Source organism: Epinephelus lanceolatus, chromosome 17, assembly GCF_041903045.1.
Source record: "Epinephelus lanceolatus isolate andai-2023 chromosome 17, ASM4190304v1, whole genome shotgun sequence".
NCBI lineage: Eukaryota > Metazoa > Chordata > Actinopteri > Perciformes > Serranidae > Epinephelus > Epinephelus lanceolatus.
In genome coordinates, this window is record NC_135750.1 from 20,700,655 (window position 1) to 20,723,460 (window position 22,806).

Here is a 22,806-nt window from a genome sequence, read left to right on the forward strand (position 1 = left end):
TGCCAAAGCAGTATGCACAATATCAACCAAGGAGATGAGCCAGTGATCTCAGATTTAGGATACCCTCGGGAATAATTACAGTCTTGACTTCTTGCTCCCTGCCCTCTTCAACACAGCATGTGCCATATCTCAGCTAACATTCCCTTTGATGGGATTTGTTCCTCTAAAATGATCAGTGGCAGGATTTACAAGTTAAGAAAGCTCAGGGGCTTTATGACTCTTGCGTCACAGTTATTAGTGCCCCTGGGATCCCCTTACCCAGTAAGCCACTACCTTCTGCTACCTGGAAGAAGGAGAGAGCTGCAGCTTCGGATCTGTGTCCACAGAGGGGTTTTGGAAATGTCTCACTAGGGTCTGCACCGCCACATCTTCTGGAGGTCACCTTAACATCTCTGCTGTACCTGTCTGAGAGGAGCATCTTTGTGCAGCTACACAAGGGATCGTTCATCCAAACTTGGACACCATGGCAGACAAAGACACTGTAGAGAAGTTTCTTGATAACAACCCACAGGTTGCGAAGGAGTACTACGAAAAGAAAGTAAAGGCAGATGTCATCACTGCTGCCTTCAACAACCAGGTCCAGGTCAAGGACCCATCCTCTTACAAGGATGTCACCACCATCCAGGAGGCTGAGTTCATTTTCGAGCTCATAAAGGAGATGCAGTCCAACACAGTGATGGAGAAAACCCTGCATAAAGTTCTGCAGAGGATCGCTCTGCTGGTCCAGGCTGATCGCTGCAGCTACTTTAGCTACAGGGCTCGTAATGGGACACCTGAGCTGACCACGGTCCTCTTTGATGTGTCACACAATTCTCCATTTGAGAAGAATTTAGTGAATCCCAGTGTAGAGATTGTTTTTCCCACCGACATGGGGATTGTTGGCTGGACAGCGCACTCCAAGAAGCCTCAGAACGTTCCTGATGTTAAGAAGGTGAGCTGATGACAAAGTGATAACTGATCTCTGAACGAAATTAATACGACAAATAAAGCAAAGAGTATAGTAAAAGACCAATTGTGCTTTGGGAAACAAACAGGCAAAACCAGGCTGCATTATGGATGAGATATCTGGGAAGTGTACAGTAGATTAGTCTTATAATTCTGTCTCATTACACCCCAAAGACTCTGTTATCTCTGGAGACACCCAGTGCTGCTCAGCCCAAGGAGTGCAAACAAATGATTGACGATGTATTCAAGACTTTTAACAAATATTATCACACTGTTTTCAACAGCTTTGGAACTGTGAAGCTAATTTTAACTAAAATTATCTATTAAACTGCATAGAGAACAAACAACAGTCAGTTTTTCTCACATTTCTCATGCTGATTCATAACTTGGTAGAAATATAATAGCATGCATGAATAGAGTGTTAATCTAATGGATGCATTCTCTTTCATTCACCCTGTGGTCAGTGAACTAGCACACAACCTTTAACTGTTCTCCCGTCATCTCCAGGACTCACATTTCAGCGACTTTGTGGATAAACAGACCAAATACACCACTAAATGCATGATGACTGCTCCCCTTCTGTCTGGAAAGGAACCCATCGGTGTTGTCATGGCACTCAACAAACAAGGGGCTAATGAATTTTCAAAGAGCGATCAGGAGGTGAGTGGATGGTCTTTTTAATAGCAGAGTATTTATACTCAGTGCTCTTAGTGGGGCTGAGAAACTGAAAGTATCCTATGAGGGTGAGGGGTTTTACTACTTGTTGTAGGCAGATGAATCCAATAGGAGGGTCCCAGTAATTGGCCAAATTTAGCCCACCAGCTTCCTGTCTTTGACCTGGATATTTAAAGGCTTGACTTGTGACTCTGGGTCACTGTTATGACAGCTCAACTTATAATCCATTTAGGAAGGGGTAAGGTCAGACATTTTTTTTCTTGCTTGTTTCATGGCCTCGTTGTGACTGTAGAGGTCAGCCTAAGGAGATCTGTTGGAGAAAGTGACTGTAATCTGTTGTCACTGAAGAAAACTGAAAGAGAGCACATGAATGTGATTCATAAAGCAATAAAAAAATCTTTGTTTTTTCATTGCAGCTCTTCAACAAATATACAAACTTTGCCTCTGTGGTTGCTCTCCAAGCCTACACTTCTTGCATGTGGGATGTAGAGTCCAGGAGAAGCCAGGTAAAAATGAACAGTAATAAGTCCACTTGTCTGTTCTGTTTTGTTTTTTCCAAGAAAACATGGAAAATTTGACTGCTTGTTTCATTTTTTTCCAGAGATATTCTTTTTCCAGCTGCACTGAAAATCACATGACACAAGAATAAAAAGGCTCCTGTGCAAATTATAAGCAGTGATACTTTTTCTTTGCCACAGGTGCTGCTGTGGTCAGCAAGCAAAGTTTTTGAAGAGTTGACGGATATTGAGAGGCAGTTTCACAAAGCCTTGTATACAGTGAGGACATACATCAAGTGTGAGAGATACTCTGTGGGACTCCTGGACATGACCAAAGAAAAGGTGTGTGGAGGAAAGCCTTTAAGAAAGCTTCACAAAGTTGGGGGCGACCTCCAGCTCACCTGGTAGAGTGTATGCCCCATGTAGGCTTAGTCCTCAGTTTGATTCCAGCCTGTGGCCCTTTGCTGCATGTCTTCCCCCTCTCTGTCCCGCCTTTCTTGTCTACCCATGTCTGTCCTGTCAGTAATGCCAAAAACACCTAAAAATAATCTTCAAAAAACACCCCCATAAAAAACATGATCTTGGCCTTTTCCTCACCAGGAATTCTTCGATGAGTGGCCAATCAAACTTGGAGAACAGGAGCCGTACAAAGGCCCCAAAACACCTGATGGCAGAGTAAGTCCAACATCATAACATTATACTATCCAGTAAATAAAGATTTTTTTTTAAATATACAAAAACACCTTTATTTTTAAAACGTTCAGGAAATCAACTTCTACAAGATTATTGACTACTTGCTGGAAGGCAAAGAGGAGATTAAAGTTATCCCGTAAGTATCAAGATGCACTGTGGCAACACTGTTATACTGCTTTATTTGCATTTCTGTAGAGGTTAACTGGTAGTCTAGTACGAAGATGTGCAGTCACTCATCCTCTCTGAACTCAACAGCGGCCCTCCTGCCGACCACTGGGCTCTGGTCAGCGGACTCCCGTCATATGTGGCTGAGAATGGATTTGTAAGTTTAACTTTTGTTCCTTATTTAATGCAAACCCTGCAGTGGTTAAATGATTAGTGTCATTCGTCTCCAAACACACGTGATGACTTTTCTTTACTTCCTCTAGATCTGCAACATGATGAATGCTCCAGGAGATGACTACTTCGCATTTCAGGTGAGGCGCTCATTACTGACAACTGTCATTTAATTAAATTCACCGTTCTTTACACCATTCACTAAAATAATCTATTTGATTTGTTTGACAGAAAGAAGCAGTGGATGAGAGTGGATGGAGGATTAAGAACGTCCTCTCCCTCCCCATCGTCAACAAGAAGGAGGAAATTGTTGGTGTTGCCACTTTCTTCAACAGACATGATGGCAAACCATTTGATGAGAACGATGAACAAATTACAGAAGTATGGAAAACTATTTTACTATTTAAGCTTCCCATTTTATAATGCTGATATATAATAAACTCCTGGCATACTTTAATTTACCTTAATACATATTTTTTAAAATTTAAGTTACTGTAAGAGAACTTCAATGAAGACTTAGGCATCAGTCTGAGTGACAGAATTAAATTGTTTTTTATTTGTCCATGTCTCTAGGCTCTGACCCAGTTCCTTGGGTGGTCCACTCTGAACAGTGACACATACGACAAACTGAACAGGACAGAATGGAGGAAAGATGTAGCTCAGGAGATGCTCATGTACCAGACAATGGCCACACCAAGTGATGTGCAGACCATTCTGGTAAGCTGCAGTCCCATTTGACTGATATTACGTCAACCAGACTGAAAACAGATTATCAAGTTCCCTTTTAACTACATTTTCCCCACAGAAAACTCAAGACAAGTTTGGCTCTGCACCAGAGGACTGTGACCAGAAGGAGATGTACAAACTGTTGGTAAGCAGCTCTGATACGTAGTATGCAATGCTCCTCATAAATTCCAAAATAAAGTTTGTTATGGCATATTGACTGCACTGTTTCCAATGTGCAGAGAGCCAGCATCCCTGATGCCAAGAATGTGGAGCTGTTGGAGTTCCGCTTCAGTGACTTCCCCTTGTCAGAGTTCGAACTTATCCAGTGTGGCATCCGTTGCTTCTTTGAGTTGGGGGTGGTAGAGAAGTTCAAAGTCCCAGCCGAGGTACAGTATACAGCAGTCAGGAAACCTGCCTGTATTCGCCACATACTCCCCCCTGCCTGTCTGTCAGGGCAGCACACTACCTCTGGAACACTCTACAGAGAGATTACATTTTAGTCGCAGTCATTATTTTTGTTTGTATGTTTCACAAGGTTGACTTTGGCTTATTTGAGCTGCTCTATAACCTGAAAGACTCCTCCAGTGAAATTTTTTAACCTTTATTTAACATGTTCTTATGGTGTTCTTTATACACAATGTGGTGTACCAATGACACGCAATCAGAAGGCCAGGTTTTCATATAACAACCTACAGAACCAATCCTGTTAACTTTTGGGGTGGGGCCTTTCATTTCATTATCATAACGCAACAGCAAAATGAGGGGTATCAGAGGAGAAGCCAGGTATAGCTTGTATTGGTATTTTGTTTAGATATATTAATATATCATCTGCAAAGAGTGACAATTTATGATTTTCTACTGCTGTATATATGCCCTTTATTTTCTGTTCTAACTTAATACGATCCGCCAGTGATTAAATACATTGAACAAAAATGAGTGGAGACAACAGATCCCTCTGTCTGGTATCTTTCGATATCTTAAATATGTTAGACATTATTCTGTTAAACCGTTATGTTTACATATTCATAGAAAGTGTAGTGTTACATCTAAGCCATTTCAGGGCATGAACAAATTTTTTTAAGGAAATAAAAGTTCTAAAAATGTAATCCTGATGAATGGAAATGGGAATTTTAAGGGTTAAATTAATGCCTAGGAAGGAACTTTGACAGACATTTTAATGATCGGAGTCAAAGGCTTTAACTGGATCTACTATTTAAACCGATGATGCAAATTACAAAGATTCACTGAAGCTCTGTTTTGTTTTTGCAGATCCTGACACGATGGATGTACACCGTTCGCAGGGGATACCGTGACATCACCTACCACAACTGGAGGCACGGCTTCAACGTTGGACAAACCATGTTCACTCTGCTGCTAGTGAGTGTGATTTCTCTCAGTAATATATTTATTTTTTTATTACTTGCTCTGCTGTTTGTTAGAACACAGGATTGTCTTTGTTGCCCCTCAACAGACAGGTAAACTGAAGAAGTATTACTCCGATCTCGAGGCCTTTGCCATGGTAGCTGCCGGATTCTGCCATGATATTGACCACAGAGGAACCAACAATCTCTACCAGACAAAGTAAGATTTTTGCGGGTCATTTTCAGGTGACAAATGGATCGTGAAAACATGATAAAGCTATCTGAACTTTTGACTCACATGATCTGGTTCTGGTGGACTTTTGTAGGAGTTTATCCCCACTGGCTAAACTGCACAGCTCCTCAGTTATGGAGCGGCATCATCTTGAGTACAGTAAGACGCTGATGGAGAATGAGGTGGGTCCTTGTGTGTTAACATTTAAGTATTTAACAGTAGTTGTGGTTTGCAAATGTTTGTCATTCTGTGCCATTACAGCTAGATTTAACTTCTTCTTTTGCTTATTCGCAGAATCTGAACATCTTCCAAAACCTTCAGAAGCGTCAGTTTGAGACGGTGCAGCATCTGTTTGAAGTCTGCATCATTGCCACTGATCTCGCCCTCTATTTCAAGTAAGGAATGCCAGGAAGTTTGTTCCATCTAACAGAGTTACCGCAGGTCCATGAAATGTCTTAAAGTCATTTAATTCAATTTTAATAAATATTAGGCGGTAAAAGTCAGTAAATACTCTCAAATTTTGATTTGAGAGGTCTTAATTGCTACAAACATTTTATCTCATTTCATATATCCATCTTTTATGTATTTTTTTTAATAAGTCAGGCTCTTCTGTGTGAAAGTCCACATTGATCTGAACCTACCTACTTTATATTTGCACCTACCAGAAATGAAGACTAACCTAACTCGCTCCAATAACCATATTCCTACATAAAATTTACCTCTGCATAAAGCCATATATGCTTATATAAGAAAAATGTGTCTAATACCTGTAAACATCCTGATAAAGTTACACTTGTTGATGATTTTCAAGGACTTTTAAAAAGATGTAACAGCTTTTCTTGACTTTCAGGAAGAGAACAATGTTCCAAAAAATTGTTGAACATGTGGAGGGGATACCAGAGGAGAAAGAGAGGGTTGACTACATCTCCAACAATCCAACCAGGAAGGAAATTATCATGTAAATATAGAGTTTATAAAGGTCCACTTCTGTTATGTGACCATGTTGATGCTCTGGCTGTCATTCTAAAATGGTCTTTGATGGTGTTTGTGTGTTCTGCAGGGCAATGATGATGACAGCTTGTGATCTGTCGGCCATTACAAAACCATGGGAGGTTCAGAGCAAGGTGTGTTCCCTTCTTCAGACTTGTAACATGATTACAAAACATCATTGTTCTCATTATTTTACTGGTTCTTACTGTCCTAGGTTGCTCTAATGGTGGCAGCAGAATTTTGGGAGCAGGGAGACCTTGAAAGGACGGTCCTCGAGCAGCAGCCTATTGTAAGAGCCTTGAACACTTTTTTTGGGGGGGGATGTTGCCTTCACTGTATATGTTGTAATGAAGTCCTAACAATAATCATCTCCTGCTTCTTCTTTAGCCCATGATGGACAGAAATCACGCAGATGAGCTGCCTAAGATGCAGTGTGGTTTCATCGACTTTGTCTGCGCCTTTGTGTACAAGGTACCCAAATACAAATAAAAACATTCTGAATACTAACATGATCTGTATTTACTTACAATGATTTTTCTCGTGCAAACCCCTTTTCTGCGTGTTTGCAGGAGTTCGCTCGCTTCCACAAAGAGATCACCCCCATGTTCGACGGACTGAATAACAACAGGGGTGAATGGAAAGCTCTCGCAGACGTCCGTGAGGCCAAGCTGAAGGCCATCGAAGATGAGAAGAAAAAGCTGGAAGGCGGAGGCGAACAAGGTGAGCACTGAAACCACTGTCACCACATCTCTCCTGCTCAGTCTGTGTTTTCATTGCCCAGTGTCCTCTAACTGCCAGTCTCTTTTGTTCTTTTTACGTCTGAAGAAACCGGGAAGTCGAAGACATGCACGATCTGCTAGACCTGCAAGACTGTCGGGGCATTTATGAATGTTTGTCTGCATGTGTATTTGTACAGTGTGTGTATGTGCATGAGCATGTGTTCACAGATGAGAGAATTTTAATGTGCAAAAATCCCTGAAATATTATTTTTATATACTGTGTAATGTTTAGTTCTTCTATCCTCTGATACAAGGAGCTGTTTTAAATACTTGTGAAAGGAGTCTGAAAGCAGTAAGAAAAATGATGTTGCTGCAGGTTTCAAAGGGGTAATTGGCACCAGTTTGAGCCCATACTGTTTGTATGTAATACTATGAAAACATTCATTATTCTTGTATATACTCAAAGAATTTAACTTTGAATCATTATAACTATTTACTGTATAAGGACACTTAGCTCACGTTCTTTTGCTTTGTAAATGATATGAACAGAAATATTAGGCTGCAAATATGACGCAGTTTGAACTGTTATTTTTTGGAATATAAAACTACAATAAAATGCTCTTATTTTGTAGAGGAATAATTTACTAAACAAAATAACTAGTTGCCTCTTTAAATTACAAGTAGTGCTTGTAAAAATTTCAAGCATATGTCTCTGGCAAATGGGTGAGAGATGTAAGAAGATTTAAGTGAATTGGATTTGGTTATAAGCCACCTCGAGCCCCGAGGCTTTCCTTTTTAAGTCCCCTGCTTACATAAAGTAAAAATACTGCCGCCGTGCTCATAAGTCAGCTTCTGCATGTGGCATTTACAGGACAGGAAGGTGTCATGTGGAAACACTGTGCAGCACACCGAGTGAAACCCATCATGTATAGGAGAAATGACATTGTTTGAGTGTGAAACAACACATCAGTCGTGATATGTTGTGATTTCTTAAAGCTGAAATATTGAGATTTCTCAAAACAGAGCTTGTGACACGGGTAGCACATAGCAGAATGATGTCAGATTGTATTTTCTGAGGCAAGTGCTTAGCAAATACAGCCTCTGCAAAGAAATGTGACTATCATGAATGTATAGCATTGAATACACAGTTATATGTGCAATAGCGTCATGTATAAGACAAGAAAAATTTCAATAAAATTTATTTTCAAATCATGAATGTCTTGCGCATTGAAAGTACATTTTAGCCCAATCCAACACACAGATTTAGCAGAAGACAAATAATCATTTTATGCATCATTTGAGCTGCATCATGGATGTTATGTCAGTGTGTATCAGCTGCAGCACGTGGATTATTGAGTAGAAAGAGTTTCCTGATGGTGACTTACAGCCTCAATGATTAGATGAGCGACCAGCACGTCTCTGTGTACACTATGTCCACTACAGAGATCCAGTTAAGGAGGGGTTTAGGAGAGCAGCACTGACCAAACATCACCTTTTAATCGACTGCTTAACAAGCTTACAGGAGACCCGTGTTACTGATTTGGAGGTGTTGTCAGACTGCTGATATTCATTCAGCAAATGTAAATATACGGCCTTATGAGCAAAAGGAATATTCATGCACTTTGACTAGCCAATACACTAAGTTTACAGTATGCTAAGAGTACTTGAGCATGAGGCTATATCACATCCTCCCTTGTAGGCTACAGTTTACAAGGGTGAACATGATTTAATGGTTGTTTAAAGCATGCATACACAGTCATGCACACTGACCTTTGACCTTTTGGCATATTGTTTGAACTCAGTAAGGATGGCTAGCAGGTGTTGTGGTGCGTCATGTGAGAATATCCCTGGAAAATCCCACACAGGAAAGGATATCACTGCCTCCCTGCTGCTTCTGAGGATAACTGCAAAAATTTATTCAGAGTAGCAAAATGTTAAAATGAGTGCAAGATTACAATCATTTTTAACTCTTTAAGTTTGAGTATTTTCAGTGTCCTCACCATAACCTAATGTCCACTTATTTAGTTATTAAAGATTTAAATGGAGACACTTTCACCCACTCTCAGCTATTGTGCTACAAAGAAAAAAGAACATTTTAATAATATAATAATATTTTTTTGCAGTGACAGTAAATTACTCTGTGTCACATAATTACTATCTAATCATGTTTTCCTGTGTCACTGCCATGTTAGGGAATCATCCCCTCGGTGTGAGACTGACAGGTGGCGTGCAAACTTCATAGTTCATACAGGACGCAGGGGGCATCTCAGTTACAAAAGCCCGTCAGTCACGTCATGGCAGGTAAGCCAGCTTTGTGGACTGACAGGACACCTTAAGACAGCATGTGGGTCCAGAGGTCAAACAGCAAGACATATGTTCACTTATTAATGTTCTACTTTCACTGATGGAGGTAGACTGGAACAGGATGGTGGCATCTTCTATTTTGTAGATAAGAATATGATTGTCAGATAATGATTGTTATGTAGAATAGTAATTCTAATTTACAGTGTTTAAAAAACCTTATCAATTAATTCATTTAAGATTACAAATCATAAAGAGTAAAGTAGAGAAGAAAGAAGGGAGATGCAGGATCAAACTATTCAGAAATACCTTGAGTTACCTACCTAATACCTAAGAGCTGTGAGCTCATGAATCAATCCATCTCTGACAGGCTCTACATTTCCCTCTAGTGGGGAGGTCAGGCCATCAGGGAAAACAGTCAGCCTGTTTTTTTAACACCTGCAACGAGGAAAAGGTGATTGTTTGCTTTGGAAAGACATTTATTTTTAATGCTATAGTCTCTTTTTTTTTTAGCTGTAGAGACATATTACTGAGGTCATGTACATGCATATAGTCATATTTTGGTTGCAGAAAACCAATAATATAGATCCCAAAAGTCAATTAACAGCCAGAAACACCAGGCACAGGCGTATCAATAGCTGCAGACATCGCTGTGCTCAAATAGTTACTGAACAGTGTGTGTTCTATTCTGGCGATGAATGACGGCATTTATGAAGCAAAGACACTACCCATCATCTTGCAGCACAACAATAATATCCACTGTTCTCCCCTTAGTCCAAAAGCTGCTTATGAGAAAAGACATTTGTCACTTTCTGTCTCTTTCAGCTCCTCCATCCATGTACACATTTCCCCTCTCCTCTCAGAAGTAAGCAGCCTCCTTCTCACTGGTAATAGCTTTATTCTTCCACCCTCCCCTCTAAAACAGGAAAGCAGCGTCCCATAAAACAGCTCCCACAGCACGACCCAGCCCCCCTTTGCTAAATTGTATTATCATCTTAAACAGACACTGGATATCAAATGGTGTAATCAAATAAAGTCCAGAGCACCATGCATTTATTCAGAGACCCTTTCAAACTCCCTGCACATGTTCATTCCCGGAAGGGCCTGATGCATGCAGCCCTGCCAGGCACAGTAAGTAAACATATTAATCTTACAACTCTGGAGGGATCTGTGAAATTAGATGGTGAATAAGAAGACCTTATAGGGCTCCAGTTCCACGTCTGGCACAGCATCAGAGAACAGGGTAATAACAGTGAAGGCAATGTCTAATAGTAATAAAACAGAAAAGGTTTTTACCATGTGTGTAAGGAAATAAACATAATTTAATGCAGACAAACAGGATGTGAGCAAAACCTGTTCTTTGTCTGTGAGAAGGATGAGATGGGATGAGGGGGTATGAGGGGGATGGGGTCCATTTGACTGAAGCAGAGCAGATGTCAGGATGACAGGAGGGCTTCCCCACACCCCTCCATCACAGGGCAGCCGCATTTTGCATCCACTAGTCGCTATGGAAACCGCGTGCAAACCAGGAAATAAACCTAAAAATGTGCAAAAATGATGACATTTGGAGCAAAGATAATACAGGCTATGTGTGTTTGCAATCAAGTGGAGCACACTGAGCCAACACTACAATATATTGCATGATGACAATTAATTTTCTTTGGGTTTCCCACCCGCTTCCCGCATAGACAGCCCGTGTGCGTCTGCGCCACAAGCAGCAATCCGCTGGCTCATGTCAGGGCTTCATTTTCTCCCGCTGATTCACGAAAAATTACACCATTCCGCTGTGTACTGGGCGGAATCCTCCGGGAGGTCGCCACGGAGAGTGTGGCGTTGGCTGAAATCATAGGCGTGGTTTTGGATGGAGATGCTCCGTCTGCTCCCGCTGGGATCCCCACCTGCCCTCACACCGCGTTTGTCACCGCGCCAGCTGGTATTTTCTTCAGCTTGAGCCACCACAGCTCCAATCTGATTAGATTTTGTTATTGTCACAGGGGATATTGATTTTTTTATTCGTCGGGGGGGGGGGGTAGTGTAATTACAGCGCTGTGGACGAACGGGGCGCCCGGTTTAATCACCTCCAGAGCGAGAGGCGGTGGCGGCGGCGCACGGCACTTGGCGGAGATAAACAGGAGCGGACAGCGCGTCGCTTGGCCTCCAGCAGCAGCAGCAGCAGTGGAAAAGCAACCACAGAGGAGACCCTGGTTCATGTGTAGGGCTCTTCGACGCGCAGGTCGTGCCGGCAGAGGTTCGCAAGCATGGAGAATACACGCAAGATGCCCAAGAGATCGTGCTGGCTTTGCGTACTTGTAGTGGCGTCTGTTTTACTTGTAGTGGACAGCAAGAGAGCCAGGCAGCCTCGCTGTCCAGCATCATGTACATGTACCAAAGATAACGCGTTGTGCGAAAGCGCAGGACTGATCCCTCGCAGCTTTCCCCCCGATGTCATATCACTGTAAGTCTTATTTAACATTATTTCATGAAGATTTCCTAACCAGTGTTTCCAGTCACACAGATTTACACAACACACTCGTCTCTGTGTGCTGGTTTCTGCTGCTGCACTGTATCCAAGGAGCAAATTGCAAGAGTATTTGCTTTCAAAGCTAACCAGTGTGTCTGCCTGTCGTGTGTCCTCCTCTCCCCCTCCACAGATCATTCGTCAAGTCTGAATTCACTGAAATCCCGAAAGAGAGCTTCATCCACACGCCTGCCCTGCACCTCCTGTGAGAAATCTCTCTGGAGCTTTTTGTTCTTCAGTCTTTGTTGCATGCTGTCAGTCCCCCAGTGAGGTGACCAACGCCATGTTTGAAGACATCTCCCCACTACACATTACAATAGAGTGGATGTTGATTAGAATGGGGGCCTTAACAGTCATCATACCTTTCTAACTAAAATATTTTCCTTACATGCCCTTTCATATCATAGTAGAACTGTCTCTTTGCAGGGCATTCATCCTAAGTCCTGCCTTTACATGTGTAAGTGCACATTGTAAACCAGGAGATTTATTAATGGGGAATCCCTCCTTTCAAGGAGGGAATCCCCCTCTGCTCTTGTCTCATGGGGTGGGGTATTGACTGAGTCACCATGTCCTTCAAAATAGACATGTAAGGCTGCAGGAATCCTAATAGAGCATTGATCCTTGTCTTTGATGTATTTGGGTTGCTGTTACGAAGATAGGGTTTTCTATCTGCGGCTTGTTGTTATCCAATTTGTGAGCAGGAATAGTGAAATATTATGGATCTCTCTGCACAGCCTCTTCACAGCCAACAACCTGGAAGCTATTAACGAAGACGCTTTCCTTGGTCTTCCTCATATGGAGTATCTGTGAGTAGATGATACAATTTATACTGGAGACTGTTTCCAAAAGATTGTTCCTCTTTTCATGCATTTATTCACCTTTTGCAGGTTCATCGAAAACAACCAGATCAAGTCGATTTCACCACATGCTTTCCGCGGACTGAAAACCTTAGTGCATCTGTAAGTATATAATGTGTTTCTTACTTTCTGTGCAAAAAATAGAGCTATTCTTCTTCAGAAAATGGTGCATACAGTTGGATAATGATGCAATTTCTGTCTGATTTGAATATATAATCATATCACCGATGGTGTCTTTGTAAGAGGGAATCTAAGGAAGCTTTCTGTTTCTGTTTGCATCAGTAGAAAGTGTTGTAATCTTCCTGCAGGTGCAGGCAAGAACTGCTCCAGTGAAATGCTGACAGCGTTTATTACGCAATATGTATTGCCACACACACATTTCTGTGACGCTGTGCAGGTGTTGACATGATTATGAATCCATTCCTGTCACTTTCACTGCCTAACTAAAATTGGAAACTTTTTCCTCTATTGTTGCAACATAGGCCAATTGTTGTGTCGCCCCACATTGCCTGCTCTTCTCCAAAAAGTTGCACCTGAACACACCGCGAAGAATACAGCCATGGCCAAACTGGAAACTGGAAGTCGGATGGCCACATTCAAGACACTACTTAACAATACAACTCAATGTGAAAAGAACACAGGATATTTACTGTGCGCTAGCGAACAATAATACAGTTACGAAGCATCTCTGCTAAAGAGTTCAGTGGTTCGATATATCAAATTTGTTTCGATCTCATGCCCTCTAGACTTGAGCCATTTGTTTGCTTTCCTCACTTCCATTTTCCTTCTGCCAACAAGGACAGATGAAGGCCAATGGTGCAAGACACAACACAAAGAGTAGGGTGAAAGATGCTCACCGACAGCCCGACATTGACCGACAGCCGACTGTCAACTTGTTGTTTTAGGGCCCTTACTTTGACACTCTTTTGTAACTGGGGAAAACAAAAGCGCTATCCTCCTTCTGTTTTGGTTGTGCATTGGTGGACGTACTTTGTTTGTGCCGTAATTTGAGCCTTCATTTTCCCGGGCAATTGTACCCAGTGGCAGACAGAATTGCCAAGGCCAGTCTCATAGGGAACCAATCTAAACACTAATTGTTCTACAGCCATTACTTTGCATTTAACATTTACTTTATAGGTTAAGGAAAAAAAAATCCACTAAAGCTTAGACCCATGAGGCCCATTATATATACATTTTGTTTTAGATTTAGTAAAGGCAGTAAAATCTCTTCAGTTCCTAAACGTCAGCAAAACATACAGAAAATTACCCATTAAAAGTTAAGTTAGCCAACCAGGATTTCTGTTGAGCACAAACACAAGCTGATGTCAGTATTTAAGACAAAGTTCTTAAGAAAAAAAAGAAGGAAGTGCAATAACTTCCTCAACAGAGAAATGTAATATTTTTCCTCTTTTTTGTAGCAGAGAGAGCCATAAAATGGCTGAGGAGGCAGCTCTAAAAATAGCTTAATGTTTCCTCAAACTCACAATAAGCAATGTTCCTGCCTTCTGTCTCCAGGGTGGCAATATGTGCCCAAGCTCTTTAACAGATATCCTCATATCATTCTGCAAGAAAACGCTGCATAACCACATAATTTTCTTTTACAAGCTATTGAAAGTTCTTCTTGCAAATGAACATACAGATTCAGAAAATTTGCATTTATAGTATGAAGATGGAAGGATGGCAGGAGGTCCATTGAATAGACGATCAAACAAGAACAATAACACTGATCGGTTTTCTTCTTTTTCAGGAGTCTGGCCTACAATAATCTGGAAACTCTGCCCAAAGATTTGTTTAAGGGTCTTGAGGCCTTGACGAAAGTGTGAGTACAGTATGAATTTCAACCTGCATCATCTGGAAACAAAGATAAATTACATAATGTTACATAACTACAAGTATAATGTATGCTATCGAGAACAATGAGATCTTCTATATATAGAACTCTGTATCATTTTTCCGCTTCAGCCAAGGCTTGAAAAATGTGTGGGCGGTGCTTTTGACGCCATTAAAATTACATGCAGCAGCGAGGAAGAGAGATAGTTTGCAATCTATCACCCGCTGAAGATGTTCAGTTCTCCTTTATGGTCCCTCTTGATATTAATGAGAGCAGGGAGTGAAGCTGTGAGGGCCAGAGAGCAAAGCCAGCAGTTACACTCGGTGACTGCAGCGCTTGAAAATAAAACTTCATTCGAAAAGCTTAGAGCATTCCTGTTTGAAGTCAGATTGATGGTTTTCTCCCCTGCAGAGACTTGCGAGGGAATCAGTTCACCTGTGACTGTAAGCTGAAGTGGTTGGTGGAGTGGATATACAGCACCAATGCTACAGTGGATCAGATTTACTGTAAAGGCCCGGCCTCACAGCTGGACAAGAAGATCAATGATCTGGTGCCGCAATCCTTCGACTGCATCACCACAGGTGGAGTACAGAAGATACTTTCAACTTAACTTCACTTTTCTTACAGTCACCACAGCTTCTTCTGACTTTTTCAGTGTTATTAAAGCATGTTTTTGTTGTTTCTCTCACAGAGTTTGCTTCCTATCAGTCCCTGAAGTTTGAATCCATATCTGTGGAGGCATTTTCTTTTGGGAATGACCAGTATGTGGTGTTTGCCCAGCCCTTCATCGGGAAATGCAGCTTTCTAGAGTGGGATCACGTGGAGATGGTCTTCAGAAATTATGACGACATTGACAGTAAGTTTAAGTCAGAGGTCATGATTCGAGTCACATGACTTGGAATTGAGTCAGACTTGAGTCGCGGATTTGATGACTGTACTCAACTTGACGAATCAAGGAAGACTTGGAACTCGAGCTGGACTTTTAACACCAGTGACTTGTGACTTCACTTGAACTTGCGCCTTTTGACTTGAAAAATGCATGATACCCCCAAACCCCAAGACTGACAAGTATGTTATTTAAAACATGTGCCTTGAATCATGGATTAGAAGACAGTGGGCATCTGGGCACAAATATTCAAAGGGCCCCACCGCCTCTCCTACACAGGAGCAAGACACGGACTTTGTTTGTTTTGTGTCTCTTTGTAGTCATTTTGTGTCTCCTTGTGGGGTGTTTTATGTCTTTTTGTAGTAGTTTGGGTCTCAAAGGTAAACTTTGTGGCCGTTTTTGGTTGTTTTGTGTGGATTTGTCATCATGTTGTGTATCTTTGTGGTTGTTTTATGTATTTTTGGAGTAGTTTGAGTGTCTTTTTTGGTCATTTTGTGTGGCTTTGTAGTCATTTTGTGTCTCCGTGTGGTTGTTTTGCTAGTTTTTGTAGTTATTTTATGTTTCTTTGCAGTTCCTTTGCATGTCTTTGTGGTCTTTTTGAGATTCTACCTAAATGGTATATGTTAATTTGAGTGATATTTTGCAGGGGAAGGCCAAGGATCCCCCTGACACTTTGGGCCCCAGAGCCTGTGCCCAGTAGGCACACTTAGTGATCCATTCACTCTCACCAAGTCGACACATAATTCGACACATTAGATGATCCACTTTGAACCAATCTGACAGCATCTCGTCCAGTTGCAGGAGAAAACCATGAAGAAATAACAATATGTTACACTACTGAGCGCGAGTTGGAAAAAAATAGACCAAAGCTGTGGTCAACGAATAAAGAATTGCAGTGTGCAAAATGTGTGGGTCAGATTATACAGACAAAGGCGCAACAGCTTCCAACTTGTTTGACATTTGACGTTACACAAAGAACAGTAAGTCAAGGCTAATATTAACATAGAGAGCTAATGCTTAGCTAATGTTAGCTTCACAGCTAAGTAGCTTTTTAACAAACTTGTTTCAGCAAATGAATATATAAACTTTAAAAAGCATTTAATAATACTATTATTGTTATGTTGTTAAGATGACATTATTTGGTGACTTGTTTAGGACTTGAAACTCAAAGTTGAGGACTTGGGACATCTGTCTTGACTCAGGGCTTGAGTGCAAAGACTTGAGACTAACTTGTGACTTGCAAAATAATGACTTGTTCCCACCTCTGGTAAAAGTAATTTCAAATATGCTGTGTGAATGAGTGATGTGTTTAAGGGGTGAGAATGAAAGAGGTGCCACTAGATGGAGACATGTATCCAAGAAGTCAAACTTGTTTTTCTCATTTCTCTCTCTTCACCAGGCACTTCCACAGTGATTTGCAAACCTCTGGTCATTGACAACCAGCTCTTTGTCATTGTGGCTCAGCTGTTTGGTGGCTCCCACATCTATAAACGTGACACCTCTGCCAACAAATTCATCAAACTCCAAGGCATTGACATCCTCAAAATCCGCAAACCAAACGATGTTGAGACGTTTCGCATCGATGGAGAGTCCTTCTTCGTCATAGCAGACAGCTCCAAGGCTGGCTCCACCACCATCTACAAGTGGAACGGCAATGGCTTCTACTCCCACCAGTCACTCCACCCGTGGTACCGGGACACTGATGTGGAGTACATGGAGATCTCCTCCAAACCTCACCTGATCCTGTCCAGCAGCTCCCAGAGGCCGGTCATCTACCAGTGGAACAAAAGCACCAAGCTGTTTGACAGGCGCACCGACATCCCAGAGATGGAGGACGTCTACGCCGTGAAGCATTTTCAGGTCAAATCCGACCTCTATATCTGTCTAACACGCTTCATCGGCGACTCCAAAGTGATGCGCTGGGATGGGGCCCTCTTTAGAGAGCTGCAGACCATGCCCTCCCGTGGCTCCATGGTGTTCCAGCCCTTCTCTGTGGGCACCTGGCAGTACGCAATCCTGGGCAGCGATTACTCTTTCACCCAGGTGTACCGCTGGGATGCAAAGAAGGGCGAGTTTGTCCATTTCCAGGAGGTGAACATCCAGGCGCCGAGGGCCTTCTCTCCAGTCTCCATAGACAACCGGCAGTTCCTGCTGGCCTCCAGTTTCAAAGGGAAAACTCAGATTTATGAGCACCTGGTCATCGATCTGAGCAATTGAGTGATTGTTTTCATGACTGGTTCTCTGAGTGGTGTCTGCAACAGATTGAGACAACACTTCAACAACAGTAGGGTGATCCTAACTTAAGCAAGGCAGGCATTACTCTTTTTTTAAAAAATCTTCCACTGAAATCAGTGCATGATACATGTTATGATAAATACATGTATCTCAACCAAATTGCATTTGACTGAGATGCATGTTGAGTTCAATGCATGCACCTTAAGTTAGGATTAAACCCAACATGTTGTCAAGACATTAATGCATGACCAGGGCCTCACACAGGCCGTCCCATCCTGACGAATGCAACATCCATGCTCATTAATCCATTAAATCTCGCCAGTAGGTTATTTTTTTGTGTTTTCAGCTTTTCATGTGACTCAGCAATGTTTATACATTTGTAATCTCATATATTTATCTACAGAAAGTAACGGTACTTTTTATCCTATTAACATGTTTAACTGAACAAATCTGCCAAATCGAAATGTTTACATTTTTCTGTCTTTCCACTTGTACGCTAAAAAAGATTTGTAAATGAAGCTTTTGTAAGTTTAAGAAGGGACCACACCAGTTCGATACATATTTGTTAAGGAGAATGATTTATGTTTATAATTTGGGAAAATATCAACAGAAATGTTGTGTGAGAATCTACCTGTAAATCCTCGCAACTCACATTTTTATCTTTAATGGTTTGTATAATGTTTAAAGTATTGAAATTACAGTTTTTCATAAGAAGTATGGAAAACATTTTGGGCACACACAGGAGCTATTTTCACACACTTAAAGGAACTGAAATGAAAAAACTGAGGATATTGTTCATAATGCTTTACCTTTGACTAATACGTATGCAAAATACATTGATTGTGTCATGATTAGGATTAAGTTATTGACTAATGCCATGCTACTTAGAGTCAATAAAGGTTTACATTATTAACTGTCATCTGAGCTCCCTGCTGGCACTGTGTAGCATGACATTGCTTCAGTGTGAAACGCCGACACCCGGTCCTAAAAGCAAGACAACACGCACTAACACATCTACTTCATCGCTTGAGGGAAACTGTCATCTTGAAGTTAGTTGTGTAACTCTGGTTTCAGATCTGAGAAATAAAATAAAAAATAAATACAAACAAATAAAATCCTTTTTATTTTCTCCGACAAAGTGCACGCCTCAATTCTACAAAGCAGCACATTACAATGTAATGGAATAAATACAATAAAATCCGCTGAATTAAAAAAAAAAAGAAAAGAAAAACACAAGCAAGGAGATACACAAGTACCTGCACAATCACACTGGTGGCAGGACTAAATCAGACTCTTTAGAAAGGCTCCATGAGACAAACTGCTTCTTTTGGGGTGATTGTTTGACTTTTCATGCATCTTCAGTCCTTTGGATAAAGACGTCCCGTCCTCCGCTTTCTAAAGTAGGCCGATTTAACCCCTGCATTTTTTTGTAATTGAGGACTACCAAACTAACATGAAAGAAATACAGGTGCATACTCCCATGTTCATACACATCACCCTGGAAAACTTGTGCAATTGCAGCAGGATCTCCGAATCACCTACCTACTGCTGAGAGAAAATAAAGTGAACACATTTTCAGTTTTAACTGAAGTCACTACTCAAGTCTATGTGGTGCAACTTAGTGTTTTTTTCCATAGGCAAATAAAATATAACATAAAAGGCAAGGGAACACATCCCTTAATACTCCACAAAATAATTTAGTGCTCTTTAAATAAAATTAAAAACACTATTTTCATATGGTGGCTCTTAAAAAAAAGAATTAAAAAAAGAAAAACTCACAGACTGAAAGGATAATGCTTTAAGAGACATCAATTATATTAGGAAAGAACTGAAATCCCATGAAAAAAGACAGTATTGACAATAAAATTCTGTACAGAACGCAAAATCAATATACAATACAGTACCTGCAGATGTTATGCATACAGTACAATTCTCTTTTTACATAGTTTTAGTATGGGCTCCAGCCTGATCTATATACTGACTTAACACAGGTGGAAAAGCGGCTATTTTAGCTTTCAGTAATTTTAATGGTTATTCAGCGAGGAGTAGATCTTGTAGTAGGCGTTTAGAAAAAGAGATTGAAAACATTATTGCGGGATGGTCATCTTCAGTTGCATACTGCATGTGTTACATGAATGTGTGCTATGACAAGGAGCAGCAGGCTGATGAGAGAGACAGAGGACTGGACGGAAGAGGAAAAAAAGAAAGGGGTGAAGGGTTTAGCTGTTTTTGCTATCTCTCTGTCACAGAGGTTAAACCTTGCAGTATCTCTCTGATCCACTACCCTGTACAGTACATTCGTGGCCAGTATTGCACATTACCAGCCGAGTCCACCCTGATTCTGCGAGGTGAGGACCTTCAGTGCTGAATTTTTGTCCTGTAAGTCAACACTAATCCAGTGATGAGATGAGACCATAACCAGAGCTCACCAAAAAACCGACTGGGACTCCATCTGCCGTCACAGTTTGAGCTCATTGGCAATTTTGCAGGCGATATTCTTAAAGGCGATGGACGTGCCCGATATCCTCTTGAAGCGCACGCCGTTGAGTGAAAGGCGGGGCAGCTTGCACACTTCTATCTCCCATTGGACCAGGTTGTCCTGGCGAGCGTCGCCATGGACACAGAAAAGCAGGAAGCGTTCGCGCTGCTCATAATCGCAGCTGTTGGCGTCAAGAACCTTTCGGATCTCCCTCATCATCTCGGGGGGTTCCTTGGAGGAGGTGGTCTTCATGCTCCAAGTGAAGCGAAGTGAGCGAGGTTTGGAGTCCCGACCGCCTTCGTCCTTAGCATCACCTGACGCACTTCTACAACAACAACAGGAGACAGAAAGAAGAGAGAAAGAGCGATGGAAAGAGGCGTTGAAGGAGGTCGGTGACAGTCTTTTTATGAAATCTACATCTCAATCAAATTCTCACCTTGGTGTTTCTGTCCTGGCACTTGCCTCTCCCTCACTAGGCACCCTGAAATAAACCAAGAATACACTGTTACTCCCACAAGCTGATGTCAACATGAGCACCCCACCCGTTACAAACACCAGCCCCATCATCACTGGACACAGAGAGGGGTGTCAGGCATCATGCCAGGGAAGAATCCACACTCCTGGGTATCAGGGTTCAGCACACAATGAGGTGACTGTGACTTCTCGAATCACATAATAATGTAGCTCCTCCACAATAACCAAATGCATCATCCCATCTACTGTACGCTACCTTTTCTTAATCCCCACTGATCTGCAAGGAGTGGAAAAGGGGCTCTAAATCTTTCATTCGGCCTCCATATTATACCTGATCTTTTCTCTTAAGCTCAGTGTGAAGATGGGGGGAGAGTAAGGAGAGGAAAGCCAGCGGCTTGAGAAGCAGATATCGTGGCAGAGCTTAGTACAGGGAAAGCTGGTGAGCCGTGAGGTTTGTTCTCGAGGCGGTGGACACAAGGGAAGGTAGTACACGGCATAACAAGGGTGTCAGTAGGCAAGGATCTAGTGTAGTGGGCAAATACGTAAGGGGTTAAGGAAACATGGGCCAAGGTCATAGTGGGGACAGTCTTTTATTTTTTTGGACGGGGGGACAGGTGCAGCGAGCGTTGTGTTCTCCTACCTCCGGGTCGACCTGAAAGACAGAGCTCTATGCGGGGAGAGAAGGAGAGAAAGCTGTGAGCCTCTAGCAGATGGGCCAGCGTGAAGGTGACACAAGGAGCTATCTGCATGATGTGGTCCTTTCCTTTGCTTGTCATGTTGACAACAAAGGGTAACAGCGTGGATGTATAATGAGCACTAAGGACTGGGAGTAGATCAGAGAGTGCATCTATGCTAAAGAGGCAGGGAGAGCGTGTGATGCTTTCTTGCTTTCACAACTCCTTAAATCTCTTCAAATAGTTTGTTTTTGGGGAATTTTACTATTTTTTAAGCTTAACCAGAGACGTACAAATACATGGATGATTTTTTATGTCTCTGCATGCACTCTGAAGGTGAATAGAATATCTTCACTTAACTTAACTCTGAGCATGTAAGGGACTGACAGCCACACGATACTATTGAGAATTTCATACTACTCATGTAATACTACTTAATAGCTTAGCATAAGTCATTTTTAGCCATTTAATTTGTCCCGTACTGGGCCTACTGGCTCTACAGTGTACAGTGGTTTGAAAACTGGTTGTTACCATACCCTGTACATTTGCTTATCTACGATACTGAAAAAAATGCAGGTGGTGGGAGAATCATGTGTGCATCTCCTTTCCTCTTACACATACTTTCATTTAAAACATGGTTTCAAGTTTTAATTGTAAAAAAGCTTTTGCTGAAAAATGTTTGTTTTCATGCCATTTAGTCATTATAACTAATAATAATAATAACTATGGAATACTGTATACTGTGATGCTGTGATATTTTTTGAGACAGTTATCACATCATGAAAATCTCATACCGTTGCATTTCTTGATTAAATACCTGCAAAACTATTCCTACTAGGCTCATTTGTACTTGCACTGTCTTTTGTGCTAATTAGCAAGAAATGCCAGCAATGCTAACATGTTAAACTACACCAGGAGTGACATTGGTATTATTATTTTACCTGCTACACATCAGCATGTAAGCATACTGACGTGAGCATTTAGCTCAAAATGTTGCAGTGTAAACACATCACATTGCTCATTATTATTACTACTACTACTTAATGCTTATCTATTTGTTTTCCTTGCCTTATTTTTCTGCCCTGTATTTCTTATGTCTGTGTTTGTGTATTATTAAAATGATAAAAAAAAGTGCAGTGTCACAGAGCTGCTAGAAGCATGACTGTGTGATATTCAGAATTACAGATGCAACAGTTAATTAATTAATAGATTAACTGTCAACTATTGACTCCAAACTAATTCAATAATAGATTAATCATAGTCATATTTTTATTTAGGAAAAAAAAGTAAAAATTATCTGATTCCAGCTTCTTAAATGTGAATATTTCCTATTTTATTTACTCCTCTATGACAGTAAACCCAATATCTTTGGGTTGT

At 41.3% G+C, this 22,806-nt stretch overlaps 3 protein-coding genes across 4 annotated transcripts in view; 2 read left to right on the forward strand and 1 right to left on the reverse strand.

The window, feature by feature from the left end:
* Window positions 1–254: 254 nt before the first annotated feature.
* LOC117247813 (cone cGMP-specific 3',5'-cyclic phosphodiesterase subunit alpha'-like) lies at window positions 255–8,386 on the forward strand. Its single transcript, XM_033612376.2, has 22 exons — window positions 255–931; window positions 1,453–1,605; window positions 2,037–2,126; window positions 2,319–2,459; window positions 2,718–2,792; window positions 2,882–2,946; window positions 3,066–3,132; window positions 3,239–3,286; window positions 3,378–3,527; window positions 3,720–3,863; window positions 3,952–4,017; window positions 4,112–4,258; window positions 5,142–5,249; window positions 5,344–5,453; window positions 5,560–5,647; window positions 5,760–5,860; window positions 6,316–6,423; window positions 6,526–6,589; window positions 6,670–6,744; window positions 6,843–6,926; window positions 7,025–7,175; window positions 7,281–8,386. The coding sequence occupies exons 1-22, from the start codon at window positions 464–466 to the stop codon at window positions 7,313–7,315; spliced, it is 2,538 nt and encodes an 845-aa protein (XP_033468267.2). The 5' UTR covers window positions 255–463; the 3' UTR covers window positions 7,316–8,386.
* Window positions 8,387–11,172: 2,786 nt separating this feature from the next.
* LOC117248037 (leucine-rich glioma-inactivated protein 1-like) lies at window positions 11,173–18,917 on the forward strand. The gene is made up of 8 exons (XM_033612756.2): window positions 11,173–11,930; window positions 12,127–12,198; window positions 12,728–12,799; window positions 12,881–12,952; window positions 14,598–14,669; window positions 15,093–15,262; window positions 15,373–15,537; window positions 16,967–18,917. The coding sequence occupies exons 1-8, from the start codon at window positions 11,734–11,736 to the stop codon at window positions 17,782–17,784; spliced, it is 1,638 nt and encodes a 545-aa protein (XP_033468647.1). The 5' UTR covers window positions 11,173–11,733; the 3' UTR covers window positions 17,785–18,917.
* The window catches only part of LOC117248036 (serine/threonine-protein kinase MARK1-like), a 41,757-nt gene continuing 37,853 nt past the window's right edge, over window positions 18,903–22,806 (reverse strand). For both annotated transcript variants that reach the window (XM_033612755.2, XM_033612754.2), the window contains exons 17-18: window positions 20,718–20,762; window positions 18,903–20,606 (exon numbers count right to left, since the gene is read on the reverse strand). In XM_033612755.2, the coding sequence (XP_033468646.1) occupies window positions 20,261–20,606; window positions 20,718–20,762 (391 nt within the window). In that variant the 3' untranslated portion in view covers window positions 18,903–20,260. The remainder of the gene's footprint in view (window positions 20,607–20,717; window positions 20,763–22,806) is intronic.